General features: G+C 36.1%; 1 protein-coding gene across 1 annotated transcript in view; it reads right to left on the bottom strand.

Moving 5' to 3' along the window:
- DPYD (dihydropyrimidine dehydrogenase) overlaps positions 1–18,874 on the bottom strand; it is a 375,099-nt gene that overhangs the window by 341,096 nt on the left and 15,129 nt on the right. Inside the window, 1 exon segment of the mRNA XM_068406142.1 lies at positions 11,977–12,087. Coding sequence (XP_068262243.1) covers positions 11,977–12,087 — 111 coding nt within the window.

Raw genomic sequence — 18,874 nt, 5'->3', positions numbered from 1 at the left:
CTATGAATATCCCCTTTTAACAGGTAGCAATCAGCACAGAAAGTCTATCAAATAACTGAGCATGCTACGTCAGACACCTATGGTCCAAAACATTAAAGTATATAGGAGACTGGAAGTGACAACTTGGATGATCAGAGTCACTACTCTCTTGCTTTCACATTAGTTCACATTCAGATTTTCTCATCCAGTTGATGGAACCATCACCCTCTGATCAGCTGGTATTTCTAAATCATCTTCTCTCTTAATTCCAACCATTAAGCTCCTAGTCATTCTTATCCTCAGCCCTTGGCTGTACAGCCTCCTAATTGCACTATTAAATTTATTCTTATCTTTTTTTATTCTAAAATTCAGTGTCGCACAGTTCTTTATGGTGTTCTAGTTTCTTCTGTATTGACAGTGCCTGTCAACTTTCTTGTGACATACTCCTAATATTTATGTCAAATTCATTAATGAAAATAATTAATGGTACGAATCTGAAGACTGATCCTTCAACAAGCTCTGCTCAAAGAAAGCCCAGAAGCTCTTTTTTAAGCACTACTCACTCTCATTTCCTTTCTAGCCAGTCCCTTATCCACGACACTATTCTAATCTAAGCAGATACTTCATTATTTATTGGCCAAAAAAAAAACAACCCAAACTTGTCAGTGTGTCATGATCTATCCCTAACAATAAAGCTCAATATGTCTTATTCCATCTTATATTTACCTTGATGCATTTAATAAGTCTTTGCTTCAAAATGTGATTTTCAAAGTTTTGCATGCTGCTGACATGAGACTAACAGTTATAGTTGCCCATCAATTCTCCACCTTTTAACGTATAGAAACTGCATCGGCTATTCTTTAATCAAGTACTGTAACATACAGCTTGCTTTACTTTTAGGCCTGTAATTTCACATGTCAATTTTTCTGCGGTACTTTTATGGACATTTTACCATCCCTTTGACTTCAGAGATTAAACCTTCCAAGTTTTCCTTCTAGTCTGCCTGGGGTAATTTCCATTTCTGCACTTGTTTGCCCATTAGCCACCTCTCGTTTTACTCCCATTTTACTGAAACTAGGACAATGATTTACAAAGATTTTAAACAATACCTAGGATGTTTAATCCTATCTTCACACTGTCTTTCCTTGTTCTTCTATTTCTTTTAATTTAGATAGCTTAAGAACCTTTTACTATTTGTTTTATAGAGCTGAATAACCTTTTACTATTTGTTTTAATTTCTTTTGCCAGGTGTGACTCAACTTGACTTTTGAAAGTTCTCACTTTTCCCTCTGTACTTCTTGCTTTGCCCATCAATCCCATTTTTTTCAATTCCTTATGGGTTATCCTCACACTCTTAATACTCTTTTTGAAGTTGTTTTATAGTTCAGTCTGAAATTCTTCTTTACAAGTTGGGATGCAAATTCCAAATAACTTTTGTATATTTTAATTAATAACCATCTCCTCAAAACTCATGTCTTTGAGCTGTTTACTTCAGTTCAGAGATCTAAATAGTTTTCTTAACTTCAGAGTTTGTCTTATAAAATAATAAATAAATTTTGGTAATTCTATAGAATTTATCTTAAATTAACTGCAAAAAAAGCTTGATGAACATTATATTCTGTGATTATCTATTCTATGACTTCCCTCATTTGCTAAATTTAAGGCTAAAGTCTATTCAGCTTGACACCTGAATTAGTAAGAGGTGGTACTATGTAAAATTTTATGTTATTGTTTCTGATTTAATGTCTGTCACTAACAAATTTTATCAGTTATCACATCAAAGAATACCTGCACCCTACCATTATTAGGATCTGTGGTTTTCCAGGCTGTACATAGAAAGTCAGTGTCTTAGAATTACTTACCTCTCCAATAGCATTACAATCAATTCCAAGTATAGAAAGTTGTGAGGGTAACAGAATGAGGATGGTGAACTTCAGAAATTATAATTTCAATAGACTCAGGGATCAGGTTGGTACGTCTCCTGAAAGATACACTCATCAGTAAAGGAAAGCAGGAGATAGGGCAAACCCCGACAGACGTGCCCAAAGGGAAACTACTACTGAGCAAAGCAAAAAAAAAAAAAAAAAAGAAAAGAAAAGAAAAACTACACCAGCCAAAAAAAACCCCACACTTAACAGACCTTTATGATCACACCATGTCTCCCCCATGGCCTGGAAATCAAAAACATAAGAGCAAGGAAACTATGATACATACCTAAGGACATAAATTTAAAAGTATGAATGAACAGCACAAGCAGTGTAGGAACAAAATCAGAAAGCTAAGGCACCAAGTAAATTTCAATTAGCTAGGAAGAGAAAAAAATAAAAGAAAAAGCTTCTATACACGAGAAATAAGAAGAAAATAAAGATAAGTACAGCTTATGTACAGGAAAGCAGAGCAAATAACAAATGATGCAGAGTGAACTGAACTATTCACAGCCTTCCCTGCTCTCTTTATGAAGATGGTATGGTATAGCCGTAACTATTACTAAAAGTATTATTTTTAGCAAGAACATGGGATTGCAGGCGTGAATATGGAAAAAGAGGTTTGGGATTTTTTTTTTTTTTTTTTTTACCAGATAGTGCAGTTCACATAGCACCGAGTCATCAAGGAACTAACTGACACAATCCACAGGCCACTATCACTTGCACCCAAAGACTCTGAGGGCTTGGGGTTCCAAAAGGCCAGAAGAGACAAACATAATGTTTCTCTTTACAAAAAAGGGAGTGAAAATAGCAATTATAGCCCCCAGCAAAGAAAACCAAGTACATTTATTAAAAATGATAATGTGGCATAAAAAAAAGCCAACATGGGCGTGTAAAAAGCAAACTGAGATCAATCTTATTTTCTGACCTTAAGAGGACGAATGGTCTCATGAATAAGTAGTAGATGTGACAAATCTCAAGTAAACTTTTTTTAATGAGTATTCCACATCACATTTTCATAAGCCAAATAAAAATGTAGTCTAGACAAAACAAATATCCAGTGAGTGCACAACTTACTGAAAAACACCCCCTAGCTTGTTTTCTGTCATTGAAAAAGGACCTAAATCAAGATGCTTCATGATTCATTCAGGACCCCAGTGACTTGGATAGCTGGAAAAGAAGAATGTACTAATGGTTTCTACCGACATCATGTTTGGTGGAATAAGGGAAACAGGGAAAGATGAGATATTAAACATTTTAAAAGGCAAGATAAGAATTTAACAATCAAACCAAATTGAAGGATCAGAATTTAGGCCATAAATTGAATGCAAGACAATCCAATGCTCTCGCAGAAGGAACAGCACGTTGTGGAATAGTTCAGTGTGTGAGGCAAAGAAATTATTTCATTCTACTCAGTGCTAGCTAGGTCCCAGCCAAAAAAATGTGTAATTTTTCATCATCATGATCAGCGAAAGATGCAGAAAATGAAAACCCAAAGAAAAGCAACAAAATAACAGTTTCAGAAAGCTTGACCAGCAAAGAAGAGTTGAAGGAAAACAGAGAACTGGAAGGGTACCTAACAGGAATCTTCAAATATAACACATTTTATACCAAAAGGGAACAATGATCAATTGTTCTGCAAGTAGGAGAAGGACAAGATGCCAATTTGATCTTCAACAAATGAAACATAGTATATTTTAGGAAATAGTTGCTGTTGCATTCATTAAACACTAACAAGAATGAGAAGTCTCCAATATCACATGCCTTTAGCAGTGGATTATACAAATACCTGTCAAGAAACATCTAGCTGTATTTCATTCTATGCCAATCCAGAAATTCTCTCACTATCCCTCTCAAACCTACATTTTTATGATTCTATGATTAGACTGATTTCTATTTACAGCCATAGCCAAATTTAAACCTGCTGTGTGGAGACTCTGTAGCATATTCTCAGCACAACAGAAACAAGTTTACTGCCCTTACCTAAAGTGGTTTTGATCTATAAAGGTTTGGTTTTACCCTTGCTATCTTTTTACCACCTGTTTCATTATTAACATAAAATGCTTTACCTTTATGTTTGTCTTTCCTGAATAGTGTGTATCATTTAAGGCGACTATACAGGTAGTCATTTGGATGCTGCTTAATTTGTTTACTTGATTTAGCAATGTCAACAAGATTCCTCTCATATAGTACATGAACAAGAAATCTTCAACTTATTTTTTTAAAGGAAAATACAAAAATACATTAATTACAACTTGATAATTTTCAAATGGAATGCATGTGGTAGGATCTTTAGCTCTATAGAAGAAAATCTCTTCCACTTTAGCTAACAATTAAGTAACAGTAGGTTGTTATCCTGTTCTCAGTGTTAGAGGGGAACAGAAAGTTTTGCTGAGTGATTGTTCCAGGTACTTGCTGAAGAAACGGGACTGACTAGAGATGGAAGAAGTGACAGCAGCAAACACATACAGATAGCTTTCTGAAGACAGCTGGAACAGGCACACAACCAGAAAGACTAAGAGGGAATATGCTTTGACATGGCAACACCACAGCTCCACAGACTGGATCACCCACCAGTTCCCATTTCATCAATATGAAGCAAACAGGCTATAAGGAAGGTTCTTGTACCAAGGAGTACCTAGCATCCTTGCAGACTGAAGCATCCCAAAAACATTATTTCTGGTATCAATACTGGATGGGATACTATGTTTATTTTCAAGATGATATTCAAGCAATTTACCAGTTTATAAAAAACAAAGAAATTGTTATGAAAGTCTCAAATCATTCATGAGATGCATCACCAAAAATTTAAGAGTTCCTGAAACCAGGACTCTACTGTAAGCAAAGAATACTGAATATTGTAAGCAAAGGAGCAGTAAGTGATGAGGCAGTTAACTGCTCTCCACCTGAGGACCGCACATTGTGATAAGAATGCAACAGAAACTGGTCAAGACAACGTTTTCAAAGCTTCTGGACAGTTCTGTTGTACCAACATACTTTTTCAATCCCCAGCCTGTTACACATCCTTGCTTCAAAGCATGAGGATGCTAGTGTTTTTTTAAATATAATGCTATCAGCATTGGTTAAAAGATCAAAAACAAGCTTTTCTGCCAGACCTGTTCATTCATACTTAAACCAAGTGATTTTTTCATATGCATATATGACTGATTTTTTTAATATGCATAAAGGAACTGACAGATGGGTACTCAGAAAATTTTTGTCCAAATGTATGGCAAAGTTCAGACAAACTACAAGCAGGGCCTTGTATTAAGTGCAACTTAATATTGGATAGTGCTACCAGTCCTGCTTAAAATACAGCATCCAGCAAGCTATACTACTACTTTCACACTAAAATTGGTTTTTCAGCTTTTACTTCTAGCGAGCAGATGTCTTCCAGGACTTAGACAATATAAATAGATCTGAAGTGAGTGATTACTAAGGGACTAACAATGGCACAGGTTTCTCCAAGAAATTATGTTCAAGCACTTACAATTTCTCAACCTAAAGCTCGTGATCATTTTTATAGATTTCTAAACAGAATGGAGATGTGGCTTTCGCTATACAAGAAGTCTAGGAGAGGAAAGGGAAGAGCAAAAGAGCAGTATAGATTTCAGTATAGGCAATGGTTTACAAAAGAAAGAAAAAAACAGGAGTAGAGGAGCTGAAAAAGAGAGAAGCTAGTCTCCTTGTTATTTATTCTGGTTTCCAATACACCAACACAAGAAGGCACCTTTATCTCCCATCCAATAACCACAGGAAAGTACACATATAGAAATCCACATCTAAAAGAATATAAGGCTAAGCAGAAGACGAAAGTTAACAGTGAAGATTGTTTCTGGTCCTATCTTTACTCTCTGATCGGCTCAGCTTTAATGAAGGGGAATGAGTTCATCAGACTTACCTAGAATTCAGCATTTGCAGCAGACAAGCATTTTTCATTTTGTCATATATGTATGTGTAAAACTAAACAATTTGCAACTCTGAGACACTTAGGTTTTGAAATGGTAAAGATCAGAAATACACCTGCAACTAAAAATCTTTGGTGAGTGCTGCTCTATGAGAAGGGGAATCATCCAACATCAAACTTGAAGAACACCAAACCTGAAGAACTCTGAACAGAGGAAGTTAAGAGGTCAGAAGTGGTTTTGCAAAGCACTCCAGGAGAGCCACAAGGTAAGAAGGAACCTTTTGCAGAGAACTAAAAAAGGATTTGGCATAACTTGCCATCAGCTAGTATTTACAATTTGATACACTGAAAATGTGCATAAAAGCACTAATTTGTAGCAGTTAGGCAAGTTAGGAGCTATTGAAATATTCTGATGAAAATAACTTAAGACATTGAAACTAAAATAAAACAGAAAATTCAAGGATTATAATATGCATTTCTTAGAGCAAGTAAAGGTGATATCATATATAAATATGTAAACCACTTTATTCCAGTAAAATGGTTATAAATGCCAGCATATGGTATCGATATGAGAAAATGCAGAATAATTAGTTAATTTTAAAAATGCATGAGTAGGAATTTGACTGCTAAATGATTAAACTGGTACATTTTAAAATGTGTATTAATATTTAATTATTGACACTATGAGAAAAGAGAAAAATCTCTTGATGTTACTTCTCAGCTCTTTCTGATACTCAGTAACCCATGTATTATTCATATGAATAGTTTGTGCATATAGTCAATCACTAGTTAAATAAAAGAATCATTCTCAAATTCCCTAATCACCTCAATAGATCCTAATGCAATATTTTCCACATTTGGGAATCAGAGCATTTTATTTAAAAAAATCAGTCTGGCCATGATGAATAAAGTGCAGCCTGAGCAGACATCAGTTCAAAGAATCAGATGTCAAAGCGCTCCCTCTAATGTCCCTTAATCATCACACCAATTAGTGGTTGAATAGTGATGTGATTAAAAAGACTGCTGCTATCCTATACCTATTCAGACTAGTAGAATTCTACATATGTTCTACCAATTAATGTTTGAATGGAGCAGCGATTAGAGAGACATCTGCCATTGTATATTCATTCAGAAAAGAGCTAAACTTGCATATTCATATGCAATGAAGACAAAAATAAATATTTGCAAAGGTAAACTATACGTTTAGATTATAAAGATAATTGAGTTGATTTCCTTTAATGAGTGTTCTCTATTTTACACTATTTGGGATTATTTTTTATTTATAAATATATAATCTTTCATCAATATGTGTCTAGAAATGGCCAAATTATTCACTGAAAAAGCATTTATTCATTTAAGTTCCTGATTTCAGGCCTTAGGTGAACTGGGTTTCATATCTACTTGTTTGCAATTTGCACTATTTCTGCTTTGACCCATCAGTTATTTGTGAACTGCTAACTTGATTATTCTGTAACTGTTATACATGACTGGGCACAAAAAACACATGGCATTTCTCCATCTCACTGGAAGGCAATACTTAAGAGTAACAAACCGATTATAGCTGAGAAAGAATCACCTTATTTACAGGTTTTTCTATGCAAGTTTGGACATTTGTACACCAAGAGGTCCTTACAAACCTTTTTTTTAAATAAGAATTGCTTTTTACAGATGTTCATATATAGCAATGACAGCCACAGAAATATTATCACAGTAAAAAACAGCCTGAAGTTTTAGCAAACTCTTATTACTATTGTTTTTAAAGGAGCAACCTTGTCCTCTGAACTTAAAGAACAATGTGATCTGTTACATCTTGCAATGAATTGTAGATCTCACTCTCCACCATTAGCACAGAGCAATCTGGTAGTTGCACCTTAATGTTGCACAAGACAAGGTGAAGAATTTGGTTCTCTGTAATGGCTTGAAAGAACTATAGAACAGTTAAAGGCTCTTGCCCAAAAGTGATGCCCCTGCAAAAAAAAACAGCTGAGCTTAAAAATGATTTAGTTCAAGGAAGAGAGGCTCTTGTTGCACAATGCTGATCAAGCTTAGCAATCGTAAGGACAAAGAACAATGCTACTACTGCCAGAAAATCAATACTGTTATAGGCTATGGCAATTAACTTCAAACTAATTTAAACCCCATTTCCTTCTCACCTTTCATGTCTCATTGAAATACTTCCAACTCTTCCATCTGGAGCAATTATTACTATTATTTCTAAATGCAGAAACTGAAGAAAGTCTGAATACATAGGTGGGTTTATATCACCTTCTCACCTATTCTTAGTAGGTACCTCCAAGAGTTCATTACAAAAAAAAGGCTGGACTACAATATCCCACTGAATTCTCCAGTGACAAGTGAATTTTAAAAAATGTGGAGGTGAATTTCATTAAAACAACAAACCTGCACGTGTACAAGGTAAAAGCAGAACTTGTCGCATAATGCTTAGAAACCCTGTACATAAAGCAAGGAATTCAGTGTGCTGGGTGTGATGCAAATGCACACAATGCGTGCCCATCTAGTTCATGATTTTAATGTCAGCAAGCATAAAACACATACAGAACATAAAACACATACAGAAATGGAATTATAGAGAGTTGGAAATCATAAATAAAAAAATAAATCAGATGTCTAAACAATCCTGAACTACCTAGGAAAACCCTGAAATCAAAGCAAGTCCTCACAGCATGCACAGTTCATTTCTTTGCTTTAGTTTTATCTGTAAATTGATGACCCAATGTGTTCTAAATTTTGCTTCCTTCTCCAAGATTTACTATTAGTATGGCCATCTCAAAACTCTTCTACTTTTAATTTCTTCCAATCAACAGAAACCTTTGTTTCCCCAGACAGATTAGTGGCATCTGTCTATACCACCATTCAGCATGACTCGGAAGAAACCAGAGCGTTAACGCTTAGGTTTGGCACTGTTACCGAGGATGACACAGCAATAAAGTTTACCTACTCTGATCTAAATCTTAAAGTTAACATTTCTGAAGGAAAGCTGACTGATCTTGCACCTACAGCTATAAATCATTTGTACAGCAAAATTTCATTGCTAACACAATAAATAAACAATAGCACTCATTGAAAGTATAAATGAACCTTCCTTTAGGAGAATGCTTTTCCAAGGTTGAGGAAAGATCTTGACACTTTCCACTTCAGAACTCATTTAATGGGCAACCCAAAGTGCCTCAGAGCAGGCTAGGAGTTAAAATTTCACTCATGTAATTATTCTAAGGAAATATGTAAGTCTGCCATCTGGAAGTGTATTAGACATTACAAAGTCACTGTGTGCATGCCTCAGCAGATGCAGCTTTTATTCAGAGTTTTGAGGGCTGTTAATTTAATTAGTTTTGTATTTTCATACTCCCACCTTCCCTCCAACAGTAATTCTGCAAAGGCAGCAACAGTACAGCTTTAAAAGAACCCAAAGCTAAAAGCCAAATTCAGATTTTAAGGAAATGCAAACAAGTATACTTCCTATAGACTTCAAATAGAGCTTGACCTGTTCATTAGCAGGCCTAAACGTTACTGTCAATGGCTTTTAGACCATAACAGAAAACTGTGCTCAATGTATCCTTTCCTACATTAGTTTTTTATTTTAAGAAGGCTAGGAAAGGATTCTCTCATTTTGTTTTCTTTGTTTATTAAAACCACTCAACAACAATGATTTGGAGAATGTAAAAAGTCTCTCATTTTTTTCTAATGCCTTTTATGTAATGGGATACTGGACAAATGTTTAGGTTTGATTTTTTTATTTTTGTAGGGCTTTTTCTGCCAGAATAGTAAACTGTGTGGTAAATCTTGCACAGTAAAAGTAAGCTACATATTTCTGAGTAAAGAAAAGTTTGACAGTTCTAAAAACTAGGACCTTTACTGGCCTAAAAATGACGACCCCTTTACAGTTTCTTCAAGCATATTACATTTCTTATCATGACTTGTAAATTGAATAATGCGACATTTCTACCAAATAATTCATAATGTACAGTATAAGAACTATCTGTGATGAAGGTGTGTACATGTAGAGATATATCTTTCTTTATCTCTAATCTTTAACCCCGTAAGCTGCAACACATGAGCACATCTCTGTCAGTGTAGGGTCCTAATAACTGCACTGATCTCCACGCAGTAATGCAGAACTATAAAAGAGTTGTTTATTAGATTGTAAACCTATGCCAAAACATCATCCTGCAACATTTGACAACATTCAGAATTTCTTTCAGATGAAAATCCAGCCAAGGCACGCAAGCTAGCGATGAACCCAAAATTGGTGCTGTTTGCACCGCCCAAGAAGCTCAGGCCCTGGGATCCGAAAACATTTGAGACACCGTGAGATATGCACGCACAGCTAAGAGGAGGAACACGCAAAGAGAGACAATTTCTAGAAAGCTATACACTTTCACAATTAACAGCAAAACCTTCAAATATCAAACATTTTACGAATAAACTGAATACAAAAATCAAACAAGGCTGATATGCAGGAAAACTCAGAGATAATCAAGAGTGATCTTAAAGCCTAGAAGCTTTACAAAATGCGTGTTAACACATTCATTAGGAAGATATATATGTGTATGCTATAGTTTGAAGTTTAACTAACTAGGATAATTTACATTGGAACAGCTAATCAGGTTACTATACAGATACCTAGCTGCCCTGCTGCATGGATACCTGAGCTTCCTAACAAACAGTTTCCGAAAACAGAGGTGTTTACAAGCCAGTATTGATTACAGGTCGCCTGAAAACATAACAATGTAAACTGCAGCTGTCTAGGAGCCGCCTGCTGAGCTGCTCAACTGTCTGTGCACCAGAAACAGACAGTTGTGGGCAACAACTGCATCAGACATCCCAGAATAATCATCCCTGTTCACAAATAGAAGCTTTTCATGTACATTAGTTTCCAGTTATTATAACATTATCTAAGCCAATAAATAAAATAAGAAAATTGGAATATTAACTATAGTAACAGAGAGATTCTTATAATCAATATAGGAAACATACTGGAGTATAGTCGAAATGCTAAGGATATCCTGGGTTGCTCCTCCCAGCAACTATTTGTTGGTCATACTGGATTTCATAATTTTGAGAAACTTTGTGGGTTTTTTGTTTCGGTTCATGTTTTGTTGCGGATTTTTTTAATAATAAACTAATATCAACTATCAAATCTGAATTTTCCTACTTAGTGGGAGAAGATGTTTTGCTAACACTATGAAAAGACACCATAACATTGTATGCATAAGTGAAATAGTTTGCAGATGAAGAAGTGGTACTCAACCTAAAAGACTTCTGAATTCAGAGGATTATCTAAGAGAATTTGTAGGAAGACAGTAAAAACACTACAAACCTTCTAATCAGATGAAAGATCAAAGAGACAACAAAGTCTGACAAGATTAGTCAAATATCACAGAGACTAGGAATCTAAATACCTAGAAGGAAAATGATGATATCTAATAGCAGAAATACTTAAGAACACAGACAGTTTATAATGAAAAAAATATTTATTCTAAACCCACCTGTTTCCTGAAAAATACAATGCACAAAATTAAAAATCCAGAGCCATGTTTTAATTTAAGCTTTATGTATTTATATATAACATATATACATATGGTCATGTATATATAGTACATACATAAGTAGCTCTATATATACATACGTATGTATATAAAATAGGTACATATGATGGGTTCCCCTATTTCTGTATTGAAATAAAATTACCTTTAAAAGTCTCAGAAAGGGTAGTGAAGTGCTGCTCTACCCAGTGTTACTCTTGGAAAACAAAAAGAAAAGGAGCAAGTGGGTAGCAGCCCTGCAGGGTACAGAAGAGGCAGCTGACGCTGGCTACTCAGGGAGAGCAAGTGGCTCTGCAAGGAGGGTGGGCAGGTGGTTGAGCCATCTGTGATACCACTTGATACTTGAGACGGATCAGACTCCATAACAAAAGAGGAAAAAGTTGCATCGAGGACTTACTAAATCACCAAAAAGGAAAAAGGTATGCCACGCACTCAGTTCTGAAAAGTAAATAGCTAATCGCAAAGTAACTTCGTATCTACAGGAACAGAACTAGCAGCCACATTTGGCTACTGAACAACACAGGACACTGAATTTCTCACACAACTCAGATTTGAGCCTCAATGATGCGTGTTCCAGATGCAATAATAAATGTGCACTTACTGAACAGCTTTTGTCAGAGTTCCTTTTCCATTGCTTCTTGACTTGTTTCTTTGCTGCAGTTGAATGAAGAGTTGCATGTGTCTGCTTTTGGGGATTTAAAGCCAGAATGTTCTGTAGAAAGAGAACAGAAAATATTAAAATATAGATAAAATTTCCAAAAAAGTTCAAAGCCTCTTAAATCACACCTCACACACTTATTTACAGTGCTGTGCAAAACCAAAACACAATTGCTCAATAACAATAGCCCAACTTCATAGGAATTTGTTTAGATTTGTATTGTTCACACCACTTAGATTTTGAGTGTTTAAAGACATTTCTAGGACTGCTAGCAAACAGAATTATATTTAGTGACCATGATAATGGTTTCCATTCCCAGATGTTTGTTATGCACAGCATACAGAAACACATAATTCTGCTTCATTGTATCACTCCAAGTAACACTTGTAAAGCAAAACAAGGAAAAACGTTTTAAAGGATCTGGGTTATTTCTGGACGCTTCATCATTTCAGTATGAATTCCAACTTCCCCTTCACAGGAACCCGCTTCTACGCCTCATGAGCTGATGAGTTAACTTCATTTCTCGCACAATGCTTTTATTAGCAAGGAAACAAACAAATGTTGGGAATACAGCTGTACTTTTAAGTGACAGTGGTGGTCTGAAGAGACAGGCAGAATGAAGTTTGTAATGTTTTCATTATACTAGTGTAACTCAAAAAATTAAATCAGCTTTTTGGAATCGAAGCTCTTTTTCAAATCAGGCAAATGACAGGTTTCCGTAGCAAAACTGACCTCGTTTAATTCAAGGGGTGAGTTTGAACAGCGTGCAAACGACAGATCTAGTCTCAGGGTCTGTGACAGAGAACCAGAACAAGCATATTGTTGGTTTTAACTCCTGGGACTGGTTTTGTAAGCTTTCCTTTAAAAAAAAAAACACTTGACTTTAGCACTATACTTCTCCACTGTGGTGAACAGGGTGTGCTTATTCTGTTACTATATGTAAAAGGTACGTGAGACTGACCATGACAAGTATGATGGGGTTACGAATATTATATCAGGCTGCTGCCTTATTTTAAAAGTCTGCTTGAGTGGACGATAATGATGAAAAAGCAATCTGTTGTATTAAGATTTTATTGTGTTGATGTTTATGGGGACTTTTTTTTTTTTTTTTAAAATGCAAAGGGGTCACTTTCTAATCAACTATTTAATGCTTACTCTGGACTCATCAGTAATCCATTTTTCCCGCAAAACAGAAATCTCGCCTACTTGAAAATTCTACCTGCAAATAACAACATAGCAATGTTACAACACTAACTCCCAGCTTGCTTGAAGCACAGAGACAAAAAAAGTGGGTTACAACATTCAAAAAGGTATAGACTATGTAGCAGCCTACACACTGTTGACTTTCAGGAAGAGTTAGAGGGTATAATCAGATGTGCCTCTGCAATTCTAGCCGTAAAGGCTCTGCTCCATTTCTGGGTGTTCCCCAGCTGAGTACCTCAGGCAAGATATGGCAACCAAATGCATTCAGTGGTGGTTTATGCTAATTTGTTTCATTCTTAATTAAAACAGAGCAGGGACATTCACATAAGGAATGTCACTTACAGCATCTCAGTTGTTACTTTAATTTCTCAAGATGATCAAACTCAACTGTCAGAGCACATCTGACTCATTGGCGATAGGCTGTTGAGCGCCCAAATCACCCAAACTGGGCAGCAAGTCCTGAACCACACATACACTTTAGCAAAATTTTGCCTATTCTCTTTTGTAATTGCTTAATGCAGTACTCTTGGCCATGAATATTATAATTATTTTAGCAAACTGAAATGAATTGCAAATTTCTAGTAATAAACTGTAACAGATGTACTCCACTGGGTACAGCACCAGTTGGTTTAAAACATGGAACAAATGGTGGGGCAAGCCAAGGACGGAAGAATCCCCATATGTTTGCTCCTGTTGGAATTCTGCAGCAGAAGCATGGCTCCAAGCGCAACAGTTGCAGAAATCCAAAAGGACTACGTAGCACAGCATGTCCCAGAATTAAATCTGAAATAAAACTGGCACAGAACATACTAAATCATATATACAATATAAAAACTGCTTATATTCCCTCTACATAAATAATATACTATCTGCCTATAATCTTGGATTGCTGACCAAGGTGGCTGTTCTAGCTAGAGGTCCCTGGTGTTTAAGAACCGCTCAGAAGTTAACTGCCTAAATGGGAAAGTAATGTAAAAGATTTTGGGTCTGTTAAACTGTCAGAAAGGAAAATTAGTGAGGGTGTTTTCTTCCTATTCATTTCAGTTCCCTGGTTGGTTTTCTACAGCTTACGGCTAGTCAGACATTTAGTAAATTTAACAAACAAAATCAGGTAGGTCAGCCAGTAAGTGGAAAATTACCAAGAAGAAAGTTCTAGAGGGAGCGTTACGACTAATACTTAATGTATGCACACAGCTAAACAAAAATAAACCACCATGGACATGCAAGAAAGGAATCCTGAGACCTCCAATCTCGCAAACACACTATCTGACCGGGGGAGAGCTCATTGGCGAGGAGAATTATTTGGGCATCTGTGATCTTGCTTGTCCGATCCATGCTTATTCTGCTACATAAATTCTCATTCTTGCCAGATGAGCTTTTGTTTGATCTCTCCAGATGTTGAAAGGGCAAGACTCAAGTTCCCCAATGGAGGATGTGGGTACATAATACATCACTTTTCAAAGTACTATGAACTTTGGATTTCACATTAAGGTGCTAACGTATAGTAATGGGGAACATATGAATTATATATTTAGTGTTTTATATAAATGGCCACATTTATTTCATTAAAAATAAAGTAGGTATAAATCCATTATCATTAATGGCTGCAAATCAGCATATAACACTGCTGTACTTTTGTAGAAATCTATTTGGAGATTTCTGATGATGGAGAAAGAAATTGGTCTATGTAAGTACACAGAAGCACAATCAGCCCATGCTGAATACACACTTGTGGCACAGCCACACAACATGCATAGTAGTTAAGCTTGCAGCTTTGCACAACACTGATGATTATGAGCACCACCAAAGTATTATACTTTCTTTCATTATATGGAAATGCCATAGATTAATTTGAAGACTTCCCTTTGGGAAGAAAGCCGAGTGGTCTGTCTCTGCAGAATGCAACTCAACGTATATTGAAGATGACTCCCTCAAATATGACTACCTTTAGGAATTTCTTTAATAATAACCCATGACAATGATTTCTTGTATATCTTTTAAAAGACAAAGATTATTATAAGGTAAAAAATATCAAAGAATGGTTTAGTTCCCTAATACATCCTCTTCTAGAAAGGAATGTATTCATTATGACTAACATATATTGATTTCAGTTGCAAGTATCCTAAAATGCTATGAAGTACTCATATGTGACGTACGTTGAGAATGACTAGCGTGTATAAGTGATAGCTACAGTTTTTAAATTTTGAGAATTTAGTGATAAATGATTATGTTGATCTGTGCCAACACTGTAACATAGCTTCTGAGAATAAACTTACCATAAGCTATTCATTAGATGTTTATTGCACAGTTTCTAGTTTAAAGGCTATGATTAAGAAGTCTGGACAAAAAATACTGGCTCTAATCTTCACTATCATCTATTAATGAAAAGGCTGTAAAAGTTTTAAAACAGCATGTTACATTACAGTGAGTAATTTACCAAGAATTTGAATTAATATTACTCCAAAATAAGTGATTTTAAGGCAGTCATTCAGGATAGGACACATTCTGTAGTTGGGAGTCCTGTTTCTGATACAGCATTTTTGCTTAAATCAAGACAGGCTTGGCACATGCTCTGTGGTGATCCAACATAAATTTCTGGTATAGAAAATTCATTTCACTAAAAATGTCACACGCATTTTATTCCCATCTCATAAAGCCAGCCTTTTAGCTGAAATCATAAGAAGCTATTGCAATTAAATCTGATTTTTAATTAAATGCATATTCAGCAAAATAAAATATAATGTTATGGAAGCACTATGCTTATTAGGAATGCTCCAGCATCATCGGGGCCAGGTCAGGGTGGGGGAGTGCAGAGAGGTGATGGTGTTAAAAAAAAGAATTTGATTTACATCATAGGTAGGACTGCAGTAACTGCAAGGCAGTCATCAAAAAGTCTTGCTAGTCTAGCATTGTCTTTGTAAAATGTATGACATTACTCCAAATTTTGAAAGCTTTTCTTTAAAGCAGTAAGCTTTGAAGTCTTCAGCTTTTTTCTTCCCCCCCCAAAGTAACAACCTTAGCAAGCTGTCCTGGTTACATGGACCTTACCTCTCATTTGAAACAGGAAATTTGGTAAAAATTCTATAGCTAAGATTATTCTGCTTCTGGGAGAACTCCTACTGAAACCAATGACTTGCACAGGAGTGTTTAGTCCTTAGCAATCCTCATCTTTGCTACTGGTAATTCAAAGACAGAATAAGGATCAGAAAAACCTTCTTCAGGCTCTGTCACAGGCTGCGGTATTAAAACTCTATAGGCTTCTTAATAAGACAAAGTAGTAATTTTCTCTTTTCATGGATTCTGTACACTTTCCCTAGCTTGTTGGGGAAGTTTCTTATGAACAGCCCCAAAACATGTGCTGAAGATCACCACAGATCAATACACATAGAGCTTCAACGAAGCTGCTGAGAATGCAACTGTTCACATGCAGACTGTGATTATGGGCATAAAATGTGGTCCCATATATTATTCACTCTGTTTTAGCATACAGCACGTTTACCTAGCCCAACCCCTGCAATACACAGGTTATATCCTGGTTTACTCCAGTTGCTTCGCAGAGCATCCTCAGCTAAACTCTTTTATATATATCAATTAAAATTCAGGAGTAGGCTAGGCATACTAGGGAATGCATGTGGAGAGCAATTTAACCCACCCCATTCCATTAATCTACCCAATTTCCTTAAAAAGAGTTGTAATCTCTTTCACAGCAAGTAACATTAAATGTATTGCAAGATACATATGTTCACCAAGTGAACATAATGAGAACATATTTATTTTTTTCTAAGAGTAATGAGCATACTAAACAATTAATTTCAAAGCTTTGCAAGTGTTAATTCACTGACAGAAACAAGTACCTGGGTTTTTTCCCCTGATATTTTCTAGTATATCTGAACATGATACTAATTTTATTAGTGTTAGTCAGTCAAAGACCAAAGAACTCAAGCTAGAAGTATTTGTTTTCATGAGATTAGATGACTCAGAACAATGAGTATTGTTTAAAAATCATGTCAGTTAAGAAGATGATGATCAAGGCATGAACTCTTTCTATTAATATCTTATTTGAATTGCCTAGTCCACATTTTACTTCTCACATCTACTCTGCCTTTTGGAAAGCTGCATGAAGCACTAACAGTTAGATGTAGCACTTCAAACACTGTGTAAAGTCCCTAACTATTAGAAGTGGAAGTTTCATTACCAAATTAGCAAGAGCAAGTTCTAGTCCTAGGAGAGTTTGTAATGCTAAAAGATAAAGAAGATTTCAAAAAAAATAAGTATTCATGGTGTCATATCTTCCAGAAGCTAGCTTTACGTTATTTTTCATTACTGAAAGAATATGGGAAAATGTGAATTGCTCCCTCATGCTTATGTATGATAGAATATCTCATAAATTGATATTTGTGTGAAATGCATATTTCCTTACTGAAGATCTGAACTGATGAGAATCTTTACAAACAGTTTATATAACCTGGCTGATAATACATCTTAGGAATTCATCCAAAAATTTCAAAAAGGAGAAAAGACTGTGCGTTCACAGTAGTTCAGGCCTGGTTTAATTGTGAGGCGACAAAGGCCAGAGAAAGCTCGATGAAATGTGAAATGAACACAGATGTCAGGGGAATAGTGTGGTCAGCCTTTGGAGAACCCAATTGTAGAACCAGAAAGAATCACAGACAGCATGGGACTCAGAAGGGAAACCTCCAAAGAATTATTTTTGTATATTACCAGATATGTTTTCTGTTACTGAGACAAATGGCTGCATGTGTGAACAAAGTCACAAGCTGACTGCAAACCCATTTCTATTACAGTACATAGTGTGACAAGTCACAACCCTCTCATCTCTCTCAACAAGGATAAACTCACCAGGTGATCCTCTGTATCCATGCCTGAGAACCAGCAATTTACATGAATATGATATCTTCAAACCAGACTCTTCAAGGTCCAGAGAGTTGGAAGATGTGGCTCCACTTCTACGGAGAGATAGCCAGCCTGTGACTAGGAAACGTGCCAGAGGAGCAGCAATGCTGCAGCCCCCTGTGAGACAGGGGCCAAGAAGCTGACAGGCTCAAGGGACTGGGGCCTGACCCTGAATCCCAGTGCGTATTGGGGGGCGGGGGGGAGGGGGCAGGGCAGGCTGTGTGTCAAACACACCTGGGAAAAGACTTAGCTGTTAATCACAAGACTTATTTCTTCTCTGAGCCACACAAGCTCAGAGTCTCAAAAAAGAACAAGAACTCGAAGGCCAATGGATGATCTTGTGGTAAGCATATTCCAGCACTGACAGGTCACTGCCTTTAGAACAGCACTTAAGTACATCTTCACCTTCACATTTCCACATAGCTTTAGATTTCCCCATAAGACAGACTGCTTCTATATCAGAACATACACCTTTCGGGCTTCTTGCACTCCTTACACAGTCTCTAATATTTAGGGAGAGTAAGACTATTCTTTACCCTGTAATAATACTACAGCATACCAGTATCCTAGAGGTGTAGTCCTAGATTCCTTACTAGATACTTAGAAAGTGGGGTTTCCAAAACAGATTTACCACTTCAGATTTTCATGGTCCTCAGATTTCCCTGCAGTATGTAAACACTGTCTCTTAACAAAATGAGCAGTTTTGTAAATCACTTCCACAAAA

This window comes from Nyctibius grandis, chromosome 8, assembly GCF_013368605.1.
Source record: "Nyctibius grandis isolate bNycGra1 chromosome 8, bNycGra1.pri, whole genome shotgun sequence".
Classification (NCBI taxonomy): Eukaryota; Metazoa; Chordata; class Aves; order Nyctibiiformes; family Nyctibiidae; genus Nyctibius; species Nyctibius grandis.
Note: the sequence above shows the minus strand (reverse complement) of the source record. Positions and strands in the feature narration are given on the sequence as shown.